The sequence below is a fragment of the Rhodamnia argentea genome, chromosome 1 (assembly GCF_020921035.1).
Source record: "Rhodamnia argentea isolate NSW1041297 chromosome 1, ASM2092103v1, whole genome shotgun sequence".
Taxonomy (NCBI): domain Eukaryota; kingdom Viridiplantae; phylum Streptophyta; class Magnoliopsida; order Myrtales; family Myrtaceae; genus Rhodamnia; species Rhodamnia argentea.
Genome location: NC_063150.1, coordinates 12072969 through 12090902, shown reverse-complemented (window position 1 = coordinate 12090902; position 17934 = coordinate 12072969). Strand labels below are relative to the sequence as shown.

Sequence of the window (17934 nt, the reverse complement as noted above, 5' to 3'; positions counted from 1 at the left end):
CACATTCGAGGTATTCGTAATGTGAGGACCTCCCTGGACAAAATTGGTAATGCAAACTTGACAGAATGGTTATGCATGAACCATAGTATGAGTGATTGCATTATACTCATTGTTGAATATGTTTGTGTGTGTTACCTCTGACATTCTATGATAGGTAATACATTCCCGATGTTCGAGTTCCCTCCCAAGGCCTCGAAATTCATCCAAGGATTATTGAATGAGCAAGTTTTGCTGGCAAATGCCTACCAAGTACGATACGAGCAATCTGTTTCGTTCCTTGATTAATCGTTTGGAGAACCCAAGTAAGTTTTCTGAACCCCTTTTCAAATTAACAACTCTTCCGATGATAGTTGTTATGATTCAATTCGAGCAATATGCCCCTTTTGTACTTATCGATTCCATTCGATGGTGCTCCTATCAAATATTGTTCAATTCGGGCAATATGCCTCTTCTGTCAGGTCGTAAAGACATATGCACTGGCGATCTTGACATCTTATCAAATCATAACGACGTAGCTCTTATGATTTCGATCTCGAATCACGAAGACATATGCACTGGTGATCTTGACCTTTAGTCGGCTCATAATGACATAGCTCTTATGATTTTCGGCTCCTTTATCAAATCATGAAGACATAAGCACCCATGGTTTTGATCCAAACCAAATCATAATGACGTAGCTCTTACGATTTTGATTCCCCCTTTGTCGAATCGTGAAGACATATGCACTGGCGATTTTGACATTTAATCAACTCACAACGACGTAGCTCTTGTGAACTCGATCCCACTTCTTTCGACTCACAACGACGTAGCTCTTGTGATCTCGAAGGGCACACATATCCTACGCTGTCTCGCATCGGGGAGAAGTCTCTGATAACAGATAGGCCAAATACCTTAAGGTCCTCGTGTTTGCAAGAAACCGAGAAATTAAGAGAACCATTAGCTTACGAGAAATTTGGTAAAACATGTATTCTTGTATGCGATCCATGTGCGAGTTTCTCTAACATGAAAAAGGAAAATTATGACACATGTTATTTACGATCTTACATATCATGCATCACTTCATAAAAATGGGATTAAAACTCCCGCCAAAAAGTTCATCCATAATTTGCACTGTCAAAATTTAGGATTCAATTTTGTCTTTGAGTGGAACCTCTACGAGCCTCCACTCAAAGAGGGGCAACTGTTGACGCCTAAATTTTGACTAATCTATTTTTTGCATAAAAATTATAAAAATCATCTCACATATTTATTTTGAGCATACATTGCATTGGCATATAATTTGGCAAGTAGAACACTTAATTTAGCATGCGTCTAGACTAGGCACGTGATGGAAAAATGCACCGAGAAGAGTTGAAACTTCAGGGACTGTATTGCAAATACTTAAAACTTCGTGGTCTGTATTGCAAATACTTGAAACTTTAGGGACTGTATTGCAAATACCAAAAGAAGATGGAGAAAGGAAGATGGTGAAGAGAAGATAATGAAAGGAAGATGGTGAAGAGAAGATGAATATGAAGAAGGGAAGATGAAAATGGAAGGTGGAGAAATGAAGATGAAGAAGAGAAGATGAAGATGAAGAAGGGAAGATGAAAATGGAAGGTGGAGAAATGAAGATGAAGAAGAGAAGATGAAAATGGAAGGTGGAGAAATGAAGATGAAGAAGAAAAGATGTAGATGAAGAAGAGAAGATGAAAATGGAAGGTGAAGAAATGAAGATGAAGAATGAAGGATGAAGAACTTTGCCTATAAAAGAGGAGGAGAATTGAGAGAGTTTAGAGGGGGGAGAGTGGAAGAGAATTGAGAGAATTTGTGAGAGAAATTCTTTAGAGAGGAAAAAGAGAGTTCTTGAGAAAAATCGTAAGAGAAAATTTGAGAGTGAAGAAAAGAGTTTTAGTTGAGCATCATCTTCGACGAGTCCCGGCACGTACTTCGCCTCTCACCATCCAACAACGCCACTGCTTGCCTTTTTTCGACGATAGCCACGTTCTTCCAACTCCGAGATCTTGAAGGAAGCCATAACGTGTACGTGAGTAAGATTTTGTGTAATAGAAGGTAACCCTTTCCATCTCGATCTACAAAAATGTAATCGTTTGGTGTGAACATTTGTTTGTTTATTTTAGACATGTCACGTGTCCCAAAATTTAGCATTATTACATGTTAATTTATTTTTGTAAATACTTGTGATTGGCTGCGTTTTCTTTCTTGCTAAATCACCCATGGTGTATATCATACAAAGTTCAATGTTTTACATCCTCATAAAAAAGAAGATAAAAAAAACCAAAAAATTGCATCTTTGAATTTCAAGTAAAATCCATCAAAATTGCCAAATCAAATATTTTTCATGAAAATGGTACCGAAAGGGCGTTAGAGTAATCTAGCGTAACCAAATCCCCGAATTCAAAATCTCCGGTTCGCGGAAATAAGATAGTTTTCTCCCGCTATTTTATTTAGGTTTCTAATCAACCTACCGAAAATGATTAGTGGCGACTCCAAATTCAAAACACATTGCATGTTAATTATTTGAACCTTAAGTTGTGATTTGGTATGGACTTGGGAGAGTCCGAGTTAGGTTAGTTAATTAATTAACCTAATAATCCATTAGCCCGAAACTTAACTCGACTATTTTTTCTAGGTCGCGACAGTGGATAATGTTGCTCCATGAAAGATCGAGCACAACTAAATTCACCGGATGAAGATTCGTCGCCCGAATATTCAGCAGGCAACAAAGCCGAGAAAGCCATCTTAGTTTAGGGAGAAGATTTTTGAAGTTGCCTACGAAATTCATTCCTTCTCCTCCATCGAACCTCAGATTTGGAAAACGGGCTAATTCTTCAGGTGTAAAGTTGTGACCGATACCCAGCTTGAGTGCTTGTACAGCTGGCTTTTCCTACCAGCAGCAGAGAACAAAGATCAGTGCAACAGAGAAAGCGAAAGACCAAGGAAGTAGTCACCAATACCAAAAGGGCCATATAATATGTATGTGTGATATACATTATATCTAGCCTGATTTTTTTCATATCTCTTTTTTATTTTGCAAGATGACCCTAAGTTGGAAAAAATTACCCAATAAATCCTAAATCAATTGTACGGATGCTAATTCAGTCATAATTTTTCAACTTTGTTAATTTTGTCTTAAAATTTTTCGCAAAAACCCAATGTTGCCCTTGTAACCAACCTTCACATTGGAAATCACCGACGTGGAGGTACAGTCATCATCGGCCGTCCTACATGGCGTACCGCCAATTTCCAACAACAATTGACCAGAATGACTGCGTTTGGAATTTCATGCAAACGTCCAAGATTGAATTAGCAAAATTGAAACATTTAATATCGAATTGACATTCATACAATAATAGGGTTAGGACTGAATGGTAAATCCCCCCTGGTTGATGTTACGCCGTAGAACAAAATTGTGCATCACTTTTTCTAGTACCACAAAGGAAGAAAATACTCCTTCGATGGATATCGACGTATGCATTGTGATTTATCTTACACGAGGACGAGGGAGAAACATGAAAAGGCACAAGATTGCTTAGAATCCAAATGATTAATAGCTTCGACAAACAATAAACCATTAGAGTTGGTTGACCCGAATGAAAACAATTATGACTTAGTGGGTCGAGCGTCGCTCCAATCCAATCACAGACGAGCTCGAGATCTCATGGAAGGTGTCTCTGGCTCGCGAGTTGAGAACTGGAGCAGCTTCTCAAAAGTGTTCATCGCCGAAAGCGGCAAACCCATCACCACTACAATGCCCTTCCTCTCACTCCCGTCTGGCATGAACGCGCAAGTTGTCCTTGGCAGGTCGCCGGTGCCTAAGGTCCTTAGTTTGCCCCATCCAAAGTCCACGGAGTCATAATCGAACCTTTGCCATGAAGTCAACAGTAGCGAGCTCAGCGAGAAAAAGTTGAATTGATACGTCTGCAAGTAGTATATCCACGACCACACGTAGTCCTCATCCACCCTCTCAATCGCCTTCTTTATTCTCCCCACGGTGGAAGAGAATGGCTCGTCGATCAGCTCTCCGGCAGTGCAGAGACAGCAAGCTTGGACAATAGCATTTCCGAAGTATCTGGGGATTGGCGGTTTCAGCTTAGACCTGAAATTAACTGATAAGAGAAGCTTCGACAGCTGGTGTGGTTTCATGTTGAGTGCCATGCTTCGAGCGCGCCACACTAGGGCTGCAAGTGCTATGAAGCTAGAGCTGTTGCTTTTTACCTGTTGTTCATGTCGAATTCGTTAGTTCCTTTTAATACCTATTTTCATAATGTGTGTATGAAGTCCCAGTACTCCATTATCACAGTACAAATATTAGCTGATGATAAAGGACAACGTATATGTAGAAAAGAAGAAGGAACATGTACCTGTCCATCACTTGTTGCCATTTTTTTAAGGGTTTCCAATTTCTCCCTGTCGAAGTGGAAAGATTTCCACGCAATTTGCTCATCTTCGTATAACGCCATCAAGTTTGATACATCACTCATGTGAATAGAGCAGTCTGAAGTACTGGTGATTTGAGGAGGAACCCTTGACTTCAGAATGGTTCTATCGTGACAAGGAACGAAGGATGAAGGTCTACCTCTTGCTATTTCAGCCCATGAGTTCATGAAATTCTTCATCGAGTAACCATCAACCATGCAGTGGTTGATTACGATTCCTAAAGTGAAACCTCCACATCTGAACTTTGTAACCTGTTAAGTTTTTTCTAGGGTTACCGACATGCTGTAATAAAATGGAACACATGAAATGTACATGGGAAAATTCTTGCATGGCCGTTTTCCATGGACTGATTGCGTGCACGGGCGTCCATTTGAAACTTCGCATTTGACGAGCCCAATATCGGATCTTGTTTGGCCCTCAAAATTCAATAATAGCAAGCCAGAGTGGATGCACCCATCTATATAATAATTATTAAGATTCGGTGTACAATTACAATAAAGTAAAGTGTAAAAGCGAGAAAGTTTTATCCTAGTTCACCCGTACTTTTCTCTCGGTGAGGAGTATGAAGCACACTCCAATAATAGCATATCGGTTCTTAATCAAAGGAACCCTAGCAAGAGCAGACTAATCATATAATTATGACATATTCATCTTAATTGTAAATGAAATGATGGTTATTGTGTTACCGTGAAAAAAAGAGTACCACATTGAGAAAATACTAATTACTAAGATGTTGATACTCCGCTTTTTTTTATTGTAACCACATTAGAGAAGTTTTGCTTTCTATTGATTATAGAAAGCTAGTTTGAGTATAGGAAGTCACATTGAAATTACTAGTTATAAACAAGTTGACACTTCTGCTATATGATGAAAATTCATCAGCTAAATTGAGAAAGTTGCCAACTAATGATAAACAAAAGTGATCTTTTCCTACAGTAAGTCACTACCTACATCTTGCATGGAAAAAGTACAAAAAAAAATTCTGAATCTATTGCAATTGTGCCAATTTAGTCCTAAATCTTCAATAGTGAGAATTTATTCTAAAACATTTTCACATTTTACCAATTTAGTCCATTCGGCTAATTTTAGTTTGAAATCACCGACATGAACTTCGGTTGCCTTATATGGCACAATCGACAATGATGTTGACAATTTTTTTTTAAGTTTTTATAATATTTTATGATTTTTCTTTTCTTTTCTTCTTTTTTTTTTTTCATTGTGGTTGGCGAGAATAGCCGAAGGTTGCTAGCCACTAGGCAAGGGCTTTGCAGTCGTTGGTGAGGGTCACAGCCACAACTAATAAGGTTTAGAACTGAATTGACATAAGTACAATTGATTTAGGACTTTTTTGGTACTTTTTCCATCTGGCATGCATGTGGAACGTAATATTAACTGATGGAATGGGAATTTAAGTCTACCAAGACGGTTCCATCATTGTAATAGACGAGATAGCCAACGAAAATAGTTGAGAAAACTGGGAACCATTGGCAGAAAAGGAAGATAAGAGATTGTTCTTAACCTGGGCCGTTAGAAGAGGTGCAACTTCCAGCGTACTTTCAGTGAAACTTCTATAAACAAGCTTTTCCAGAAAACTTGGATCCAGAAGTCGCATATCACCCAGATCTTCGATGTTGCAATTTGCAGATGCCTCTAGAAATGGTACCCCTAACTTGTTGCAATCAACAGTCAACTTCCATTGAGATGTTTTAGCTAATCTCCCTGCAAGCGGATAGTAATGGACCAGGACTTTGGACAAAGTTTGCTTCATCACGTCTACCATGTTAGGATCGCTCCTGTCGAAAGAGTAAACAATTGATGCGAAAAAATTAGTCGCTTGGTCGAGTTTACTTAAGAAAAGTGAACCCCCAGGTGTCTCTTCTTCTGGCAAGACGGGTACTGGTACAGATCTTTCTACTATTAGGGAGTTGTTCGTCATGGTTTGAGAGGCCTCCATTGGAGAAGTCCGGAACCACATATCCTGCTCTCTTTCTGGGAGAGAAAACAACACCTTCAAGAGTTCAAACAAAACTGTTAGGTGGAGAAATATTACGTATTGTTTGATAAAGGTATCATCGATCCCGCATGCAAGCGAAGTGTCATCAAAGAAAATTTACCTCACGAGCAAATCTGATTGGAATCAATTCATATGAACTAGGAAAAGCAGGCGGAGTCGAAGAATGTGAATAAGGACCACAAACAAGCGAGATGAAGGCTCAAACATGTGCTGCCTCTATGCATCGGAAAAATTCAATCTGAAAGAAAAGACACAGGCCTATATAAATTCCTTGAACGAACCTCGTATCCAAAACACCAATGCTAGTGGTTACTCCCAAGTAACAAGATCTAAGCGTGTCTTGTCAAATGGAGGAACAACAAACGACTGAGAAACATGATAGAGATGAACGTACCGATCGGCTTCGTCTTCGAAATTTGCTGCAACTGCCTGTGCTGACAATTTTTGTTTTGGTTGACTTTCATTTTCCTTAAACATGTAATTCGAAACGGGTTGTTGACAAAACCAAATAGAATTGGAAAAAAATGGCAATTTGCCCCTCGGGGTTTAATGATCGTTGACCTTCGCTCTCCAATCTCAATCACGCATTGACAATGTCAAATACCCCTAAAAAAAAAATCTAAGAAGAAAAGAAAAAGAAATTTGAAGCATGCAATGATAGATTAAAAACTGACAAGTTGTCCTTTCTCAGTAGCTGTTGAGCCCCTAAAATAAATCCACAAGTTTGAGTGTCTCTACCAAACTGCTCGGAGACTCGGAGCAAAAGAAATGGTTGATGGCGATGGGTGACAGACCGTCGAATAAAAGAAAGGACCAAATGGCTACAAGTTTCACGGAGGCCAGTGCGACAGTGATTGAGTGACGAGGCCGTGAAGTGTTATAGAACATTATGAAAAATCAGATGAGTAATAATTGACGAGGTCGTTGAGATGTTGAATATTAGGGTGGAGTGCAAACTCATTAACTTAGGGATAAGCAAAAACAATCGATCAAATCGGAAACCACTAGACCAAACCGAACTGGTCGATTGATCCAATTCGGTCCCCGATTCTAGAGATAAAACTGCCTCCTCGAAATAGACAAATTACGCTCCTATAAGTTTTACTTTTTCAACTCTAAAAGGAAACATTTGAACTCTCATGATTAGAGGTGGCCATTTGGAACCGTGGGCCCGGAAACGGCTCGGAACCGGCCCGTTGACCAGGCCCACGGTTCCACAATTTTGGGAACCGGCCCGGAACCGCCGGTTCTGGGCTGGTTCCGGGCCGGTTCCAACCCGTCATTTAGCATTATAAAAAAACAAATAAATAAATAAATTGTGGGGGTGGGGCAAAGCCCAAGGGCTCTTTGCCCCCCCCCCCCCCCCACGCGGGCTACAACAGCCAAATTGGCCGTTGCCTTAATAAAAAAAAAATTAATGAAATTTTTAATTCTTGCCTATAAATACATATCCTCTCCCTTTCATTTTTCTCACAAATCGTCTCAACAATTCTCTCAAATCCTCTCATCCCCTCAAATTCTCTCAATCCCGCCTCAATTCTCTCAATCGGATTTCCGATCAATTCTCTCAAAAATGGCAAGTGGAAGCAGAAATGCCGACAAGAGCAAGATGACTATGGGAGATTCCGAGAATCCCATTGCTGAATATGATCCTCGTGAGTATGCATGTTGGGAAGACAACGACGATAATATCAACTATGTCCCGATTCCGAATGTCGAGCACATCCCAATACAAGAAAGTCTTCATCCTCCCACCGGTGTCGAAGAAACGTCAACAGCAAATGAGCCGTAACGGAAGGGCCAAGATAATACATCCGACTTGTGGCTACACTTCGACAAGGTACGTGATGAAGGCGAAGGTAAGTATAATATAAAATGTAAATATTGTTCGCAAACATATAAATTTACGAAAGGAGACGGCTACAGAACATTCCGTCGGCATATGACGAAAAAACATCCAACGCAAGTGAGGATCGACAATACGCAACAACAAATTTCCGGGTACGCCACTTCTAATCCTTATCCTATATTCCGTTACACCGATGCACTTTATAAACAAACATTAGCTGAATATGTTGCCCTTGATCATGCTCCGTTTAATACTGGTGAAAATTTTAATGTGAAATATTTAATAAATACTGCGTTGGTTCCGCAAGCACCAACTATTCCAAAAAATACTCTTAAACGCAAAGTTTTTCATCTTTATAAAAAAGAAAAAAAATCTTTAGCAAAATTTTTTCCGGAATTCAATGGACGTGTGCATATTGGTAGCGATATTTGGAGTGATCCTTGGCAAATTCATTCTTATATGGGTGTCACGTGTCATTGGATAGGTGACGATTGGACCATTCCAAAAAGACTTTCGGCTCATAATATTTATAGAATAATTAGGCAAGTTTTAGAAGAATATAATTTGATAAATAAAGTATTTTCAATTGGTTTTGATAATGCCGCCGCAAATACCGCTTCTGTTCCCGAATTAGAAAATATTTGCAAACCCACTTTTGACGGACAATTTTTTCATATTAAATGTGCTTGCCATGTTTTAAATTTATGTGTATAAGATGGTTTACGAACTCTTGACACTTCTCTCGCCCCAATAAAGGGTGCAATTAAATTTTTATAGAGTCGTCCCCATTTTATGAAATCATGGGGAAAATTTTGTAAACAACATAGGAGAAGGGCAAGAAGATTTCCAAAAAATATTCCGATTTACTGGAATTCTACGTATGAGTTGCTTCGGCAAACTTTTGATTACAAAGATTTATTATGTATATTTATTTCACAAAATATTCCCAAAATTACTTTACTTTCACAACATTGGGACGTTTGCAAAAATTTTTTAGATTTTTTGAAAATTTTTAATGATGCTACTAAGACTTTATCTGGTATTTATTATCCTACTAGGCATTTATTTTTAATATAGTGTGTTAATATTGATAGTGTTTTTAGTGAATATGAAAATGATACTAAATTAGCTCGAACTATTTTAGTAATGCGAGAAAAATGGTTGCATTATTATTTGCAAATTCCTCTTGTCTATTTAGTTGGTATTGTTTTTGATCCACGTATTAAATTAAACGGGTTACTAGATTATTTGAATGTGTATTATCATAATTGTTTACACTTGGAAGATTCAATAGATATTTCAAATATACAATGAGATATTAAAGAATCTATAGTAGTATTATATGGAGAATTTTGTAGTAGATATGGTTTAAGTGATTCTTTACAATCTACCGCCTCACGTAGCGAATGTGGTAGTTCACTTAGTAGAGGGTATAATATGCTCAAGAGTAGGCACAAAAAAAAAAAAAAAGACAACATGTAGTATTTCTGAATTAGAAAAATATTTAACCACTCAATTTGAGTTTCGTGATGCAGAACATAGTATAGATTTCGAAATCCTAAAGTGGTGAAAGAGTCACCAAATCGATTACCCAGGTCTCGCCCTCATCGCTCGCGAGATATTAGCAACTCTTTCTTCAACGGTTACAATTGAACAAACATTTAGTGCTGGAGGATTAGTTTTGGACTCTCGCCGTTCAAGATTAAGCTTGGAGTCTGTGGAAGCTCAAGTTTGTGTCGACGATTGGATGAGGGCGAAATTTCGACACCAAGAGCTGGATCGAGAATACGAATTTTTTAGCGAGGATTGTGGAGATACCACCGCCACGGGTATCACAACGGGTAGCGACGATTGACGATGAGGTACGTTGATGTTATCAAAGGTAAAAGAACTACATGGGCTTTGATTCTTCTACCCCAAGAAGATATGTAGGCGCTTAATGATAATTCATTAAATTCAAGCTCATTCCTTCTCTTTTTTTTTTTTCCCCACATTTTATTACAATGTACAATTTGATTATATTTTATAATTTATAATTTATTATGTTTATTTTATTATTTATTATTTTAAAAATTAAAATTTAAAAAGGAACCGAAATGAATCGACCCGGGAACCGGCCCGAAACCGGGATTTTCAACGGCCGGTTCCTGAACCGAAACCAGCGGTTCCACGGAACCGGCCATCTCTACTCATGATCATACTTGCTCTTAACCAAAATACTGAAAATAGGATGCCAATTTTCATCCCATCTCTTGCTTCTTAAATAGGAAACTTGCTTGGTCGTTTTTTCTAGCAGTCGATGAGGGACTGCAAAGCTCTCTATTGCTGTCCACACTCACTCCCCATCTCTCTCGTGCCGGTGTGGGACTTCAACTCACTCTCACTCCCTCTATCTCTCTCGCTTCCCCTCATCTGCAAGAGTACCCAAGCCAAGCCATGCACGCTCAAGGTATCCTTGCCACTCCGAGATTCCTACATCGAGTGGGAATGCAGAGAATACAAGAGGGATTGTCAATGAAAGCCAAGCGACGCTTGCTCAAAACATAATTTTTTTAGCGGTTTGGCTAAGATTAAGCGTGGTATGTATCGGTCGCAGTCGATGCCCTCACAATTTTTACCCATTTTTTGTAGTAGTACGATTTTTTTGTTACTCTTGTGGGAGGATTGGGCACTTCACCACAAACTGCAAACATGTCCCTTACAAAGAAATAGAAAATGGAGCCATAGGAGATGGAAAATTTGGCTCGTGGTTGAGAGCGGAAGCACGTGAGACAAACCTTTGTGGAAGCTCTCTTTTGGGGAAAATCTCCCTGAATCTGACCTTGAAGAAACCATCCCTGAGACCCCAACTCTGGAAAAGATAGCAGGGGAACTTGTCCCTACGAATGACGATAGCCAGCAACTTCCTAAGCCTATGGATCTAGTTGTGACGGAGGAAGCTTTAAAAAGAAAGGGCAAGGAAATTGTGGATGCGGCTGCAACCTCGAATCAGTGGAAATTACTGCTGCTATCGGACTCCTCATGGTCCGAGAATCGCCTGAAGAACGTGACAAGCTTCTCAAATAAGATAAAGAAGAAGTCCGAGACACCAGCTTTGAAAAAGATCCGTTGCTACAATGCACACATTTCCAAGGAGGCAGATTTAAGATACCTAGATTAAACTCATCTCCTTGACACTCTTATCCCAGTCGAGGATGGCTCAAATTAATGGGCTTTGGTGGCTAGCCCTAATAAGCTATCGGGGGATATATGAAACTTATTAGCTAGAATTGTCGGGGTTTGGGTACTCCCTTGACATTCCAGCAACTTTGAGCCTTAGTGGCTCTTGAGAGGCCCAGTTTGATCTTTTTGATGGAAACAAAGAATAAAGAAGCAGCAGTTGAGAGAGTTAGGCATAGACTTCGTTTTCCAAATTCTGTTATAGTTAATCCCACAGGTTGTGCAGGGGGATTAGGGTGGGTTTGGTTCAGCATTCCCAAGAGGCTTTCAACCCCCAAAGCCCATTGAGAGAATGCTGAAGCATTTGATTCAGCTTTAAGCCAACATTTGACCAAATGCTGGCCTTGGAAAAACTAAAAGCCCAATACTGGTAGGAATCCGCATTCGACTTTTAGCATTTGGCCAAATGCAAAGAGATTTTTTTCCTTCCAAAACTAATCTCATCAATTCCCTATATTTTAGACTTTGCCCCTCTTTTTACCGTTTATCTTCTTAGTTGATCTAGTAACGGGTAATTTTTTTAATTAAAAATTAAAAGTCGCATTCAAAGCATGTTTGGAATGTTGTTTTTACCAAACACCATTCAACTCAGAGCCCATTTTCAAATGAGATTTTGCCAAATGCAATTAGCATTTTCCTAAACTTCTTTAGGTTGAAGGCATTTGCATTTTCCCAAAGTTCATTTCAAATGCTGAGCCAAACCCACCCTTAGTGGTCATGTGGAACCACAAAGTTACGGTTGAGATTAGGGAATGCATGGAGAACTTTATCGATCTGATTTGCAAAGATTTAGAGAGTGGGACAAGAATGAGGATGACCTTCCTGCATGCCTTGACAAACTTCCAAGAGACGTTGTGCCTTTGGGATATACTACGTTTTATCTCGACTATCAATTCCATGCCATGGATTTGTGTCAGAGATTTCAACAAGATATTATTTCATTGGGAAAAGATAGGAAAACGAGAAGAGGAGAACTATAGAATGGGAGCATTTCGCGAGCTACTAGCTGATTGCTCCCTCATGAAAGGGGAAAGTAAGGACTGTGCTTTCACATGGTCAAACAATAGAAAAGGCGAGGCGCTAGTCAAGAAAAGGCTAGATAGAGTCCTATGCAATTCCGAATGGAGAGTCTTATTCCTCAATGCAGAGGCTTATGCTTTACCAGCTATTGGCTCCAACCATAGCCAGATCATACTCTCGACTTCCCCAGCTTGGAAAAGGAGTAGGAAAGAACTCAAATTTGAAGCATTTTGGCTTGAGGATCCAGAATGCAGCAAAATTGTCAAAGATGTTTGGGGTGACCAGCAAGACAGTGAGCTTAATTTCATGGACAAAACTCAGAAAGTAACCTTGGCTTTGACTTCCTGGAGCCGAAGGAAATTTTCGAATGCTTCCAAACAGATTTGAGGAGCTCAAAAGGAGACTCACTGAGATCACTAACAGCAATAGCTACAGCAAAAAGATAGCGCAAGCCGTTACAAAGCAAATTGAGATTCTGTGGAAACAAAAGGAGATGTACTAGGGGATAAGGGCTAGAATTGATTGGTTGAAATGGGGCCACAAAAACACGAACTTTTTTAATGCATCTACGGTCAAAAGGAGGTACAGAAACAGAATCTCAATGCTGAGATTGGATGACCAGAATTGGTGCCGCGAATCTGAGCAACTCAAATAGCACATTGTCGGGTTTTATCAAGAGCTATATAAGACGGTGGGTCAGAGAAACTTCCAACTGATCCTCAACATGTGCCCGATGATGGTAGGAGACGATATGAATAACTCCTTGACAGCTCCCGTCTCCTTAGAGGAGGTCAAAACAGCGGTATTCCAAATGGGGGCAACTAAAGCCCTGGGACCGGATGGACTCAATAGCCAATTTTATTGACACTATTGGGCGTGCATTTAGCAGGAAGTGTTCCAATTGGTATCCCAATTTTTGAGACAGGTATTCTCGACCCATCCATCAATAGTACTCTCATCACTCTTATCCCCAAGGCCCAAATCCGGAGTGTATATCTCAATTCAGACCTATCAGCCTTTGCAATTTTAGTTATAAAATCATTACAAAGGTGATGGCCAATAGGCTTAAACAGTGGCTTTCGAACCTTATCACAGTGCATTCATGGGGGAAAGACAAATTCAAGATAATATCTTCATAGTTTAGGAGGTAATTCATCAACTGAGAGTCCGAAAAAGAAAGAATAAATTTCAAGCTTTCCTAAAACTAGACATGCAAAAGGCTTATGATCGCATGGAATGGAACTTCTTGTGTGCATGCATGTCAAAGATGGGCTTTGATGAGAAGTGGGTCTATTTGGTAAGGCAATGTCTCGCAACTGTCTCCTTCAGCGTCAAAGTAAATGGGGAACCACTTCCTTACTTCCAGCCAACCCGAGACATTAGGCAAGGGGATTCCATATCCCCATACCTAATCATTATCTTATCAAATGTGCTCTCTTTCTTGATGAAACAAGCAGTTGAGAATGGAAGCCTTAGAGGGATCAAAATGATCAAGTTTTGCCCCACTCTTTCTCATTTATTATTTGTGGATGATGCTGTATTTTTTTCTGGATGGAAGCGTGAGGGAGTGCTAGAATCTGCAGAATATACTAAATCAGTACTTTTTTGCATCGAATCAAGCTATAACCTGAATAAATCAGGTATTTACTTTAGTAGTGGTTGTCTTCAAGCTCTACAATGTAACATGGCTAACGAGCTGAAAGTTCCAGTTATACAGAAAACAGGAAAGTATTTGGGCATTCCATCGGACTGGGGAAGATCTAAAAAGGATATGTTTGCTTGGATTTTGGCGAAAGTAGATAGGAAATTGGATGGTTGGAAAGAAAAACTCCTCTCAAAAGCCAGCAAGGAGATTCTCATCAAGACATTTGTTAAGGCCTTACCACAATATGCTATGTCCATCTTTAAAATCCCAGTTTCAATTTGTAGAGCAATAGAAAGAAGAATTGCTTATTTTTTATGGAAACAAAATGCTTCCAAATATGGTATCCACTGGAAAAGATGAGAGGTACTAAAAACTAGGAAAGATAGAGGAGGATTGGGATTCAAAGACCTTATTTTCTTTAACAAGGCCATGTTAGGCAAACAAGCCTGGAGATTAGCACAATCACCTTCAGCCCTCTAGAGTCAGGTATTACGGGGAATCTATTATCCTAGAGGTGACTTTTGGAAGGCTACGAAAGGCTCAAGGCCCTCATGGGGCTGACAAAGCTTACTCATCGAACGACATGTCGTAAGCCAGAATGTTAAATGGGTGGTTGGAAATGGGGAAAACATTAGAATCCGTGAAGACAAATGGCTGTCAGTCAGCTTGTCAGGGACTCAAGCTCACCCAGACGAACCATCATGGGTGGCCGATCTGATAGACAATGAAACAAGAGAGTGGGATATGCAGAAATTAAATCTGTTCTTCAAAGATAATATTGGGCACGGAATCTCTTCCATTCCTTTGCACATCCACTCAATACAAGACAGAACGGTATAGACAGCAAACATTAATGGAACATATACGATGAAGAGTGGATACAATTCGATTCCTCCAACAATAGCGAAACAGAATGCAGAAAAAGCGACATCATCCTATTAGCCTCCCCGAGCCCTGTGGTCCATTATTTGGAAACTAAAAACCAGCCCCGAAATTCATTTTTTTCCTCTGGAATGTGTGCCAAAATGCACTCCCAACCATGGAAAACCTCTATAAGACAAAAATACTAATTGATCTTATATGTACTCTGTGCCGCAGCGCCTTGGAATCAACCGAACATCTCTTCACACAGTGCCAATGGACTAAAACTATCTGGGAAGACCCGCAAGTCAGTATCAATACTTCACCTTGGAAAATCTTGAGAATTGAAAAGTGGATTTTTGAGGTCCTCACTGATGGCTCATGGATTTCACAGAGACAGAAGTTCGCAAGCCTACTTTGGCAAATTTAGAAGTCCCGCAACTCTGTTATTTTTCGAGGTAGCGAGACCTCTCCTCTAGCAACCATCACCAATGCACTAGCTATGCATAAGTATGAGATCTGTAGCCAAAAGGAAGCATCAGTAGTGGAAAAGGCCAAAACTTTAGAACTTGGGAAGTGGATACCTCGGGATAAGCACACGGTGAGTGTCATAACTTGTGTACGGTGTTCACTTGAATGCCATAACTTTCAAAATGTTTGGTTGAATGTCATAACTTTCAAAAATCATTCACTTGAGTGTAATGTCAACTTTTGCGACTTCCACGTTAGCTTTTTCGACATGCCACGTTAGCTTTTTAGCTTGCTACGTCAACTTTCCGGCGTGCCACGTTAGTTTTTACGACGTCCACGTCGGCGATAGCACTCAAGTGAACGATTTTTGAAAGTTATGATACTTAAGTGAACGTTTTGAAAGTTATGGCACTCAGGTGAACGTCATACAAAAGTTATGGCACCGATAGTGTACTTATCTCGGATACCTCCGAATCACACTCAGAGGAAGTTTAACATCGACGACTAGTGGATGGACGGGAATTCCGCAACTTCGGCAGCCGATATATGCAGATACAACAACGGCGTCCTGGTTGATGGCTTCATTGTGTCGATCCGAGCTGATTCAGCCACTTTGACGGAAGCCCTAGCCGTGCGCAAGGGCCTGAGACGTCTGTGGGAAGAGTGGAGACCTCTGAACGAAGCAGAAAAGGAGACATGCAGTCAACCTGTACTTGAGAAAGACCTAGCACCGTGTGTACTTACTTTTGAGTCTCTCTCCATTGTGGAAGGCCTTTACAACGTGGACTGAAGCCCATGGTCCATCAGAAATATCTTCGAAGATTGCAGAAAATTGCTGGCCCAATTAGAAGTTGTCTCAGTCACTTATGCTCCACGTGAAACGAATCAGTGCGCAGACCAAATTGCAAAGGCGCATAGACTTGGTTACCTCCCTTCTAATTGGCTTTATAAGCCCCCCCCAATCCCTTTGGGACTTGTTATGTGTTCACACTAGTTGTGTTTATTTTATCGGACCGTGAAAGTGAATGAAAGAAATTTTGACTACAAAAAAAAAAAAGAAAAAAAAGAATGTGTTTCAAGTACACGCAACGGGTTCTATTGAACCGCTCTTCGGACCGAACCAATCGGTCCAGTTCCAAGCACCTCAAGTTCGGTTCCCGATTTTGAAAACTAAAAGTCAATCGATTCTACTGGTTTGGTTCCCAATTTGTGGGGGTGATTGAATCGGTCCGGGAATCAATCACCCATATTTCTATTCCAATCGAAATTAGTAATGACAAAATGAGCATAATTCTAGATTTGGATGCTTGTCTCTCTCATTTCGAAGAGATCTTTATCAATCTATATTTGGGGTCTTTTGTGTGTATATATTCGGGATTTTGTTTCCCTTAGATTTCATTAGTGTACAAGTTCGGTTTTGAAGGAGATCGGAGGAGTATCGTTTAACATTTTTATTCTGCATGGCTTATGGTATATGGGACGCCGAATCCAAGCACGTACTGCCAAAAGGGAAAGCCGTAGCAACAAATGAAGATTTTAGTGTATGCTCATAACTATAGATCGATTCGGTGATTGGTAGGCGATTTTAATTTGAAAAAATCATAAATTTGTTCTTTGAGCATGTGACCCCTATCAATGTTTCTGATGATTCATCTTGTTATTTTGTCTTGTAGTTGTATGAAATTTGTTTGGTTTGCAGTTGGGTTGCATTGTTTCTCTGTGTTTTTTTTTTTTTTTGCATAAATGAATGAATGTTACTTTGACATAAATAAATATGTTAGGGTGTGGTTTATACTCCCTATCGATCGGAAGACATGAGGATCACTTAATATGTTGGAGCACGTATTTTATTGGTAGTTTGTATTTAGGATATATAATCTCTTTCTGTTATAATTGAGAGTTGTATAGAGAGGTGCTAATTATGGTGTAATCATTTGCTGTATGTAACTCTACTTTAAGGGTGAACCAGGATAAAACCTCTTGTTTAGATTTCTTTACCTCATATTTGCTCTATTTTTCATTGTGTTTGTGCGTCTAATCCTAACACAATATAGGAATTACGTACAAGTCACGAACTTTCAATTATAAAAAATCTTATGCGTATACCGTCATTGTAAAGAAAATTTTACATTAGCTTGTTGACCCTTACTTTGGAAATTTTACATATCTAGTCTATTAAATCAATGGTGTATAAGGCCGCTTGTGTAGCTATTTTTTTTTTTTTTAACACAGGGAGTGTTTGTCACAAAAAGAATTGTAATGTCATTCTTAAACTTTTTAATTTGTTAAATGTGATTTTTGAATTATTCTTAAATATTTAATGTATTCCCTAAACTTTCAATTTGTTGATTCCACTCTCTCAACTTTTCATATGAAAGTCAAAGAAGTCTTTTGGTACTATCACAAATTTTCATA

The 17934-nt window shown here is 39.5% G+C and overlaps 2 protein-coding genes across 3 annotated transcripts; one reads left to right on the top strand and one right to left on the bottom strand.

Annotated features, from left to right (window-relative positions):
• Positions 1–3427: 3427 nt before the first annotated feature.
• LOC115747014 (omega-hydroxypalmitate O-feruloyl transferase-like) lies at positions 3428–6856 on the bottom strand. Of its 2 annotated transcripts, XM_030683036.2 has the most exons (4): positions 6555–6856; positions 5960–6468; positions 4365–4691; positions 3428–4215 (listed from the first exon to the last, which is right to left on the bottom strand). In XM_030683036.2, the coding sequence occupies exons 2-4, from the start codon at positions 6413–6415 to the stop codon at positions 3640–3642; spliced, it is 1359 nt and encodes a 452-aa protein (XP_030538896.1). In that variant the 5' UTR covers positions 6416–6468; positions 6555–6856; the 3' UTR covers positions 3428–3639. The 2 variants fall into 2 exon arrangements, with proteins under 2 accessions (XP_030538896.1, XP_030538895.1); XM_030683035.2 differs by having other exon boundaries at positions 5960–6856.
• Positions 6857–12239: 5383 nt separating this feature from the next.
• LOC125314473 lies at positions 12240–12929 on the top strand. Its single transcript, XM_048276836.1, has one exon. The coding sequence runs from the start codon at positions 12240–12242 to the stop codon at positions 12927–12929; it is 690 nt and encodes a 229-aa protein (XP_048132793.1).
• Positions 12930–17934: the final 5005 nt, after the last annotated feature.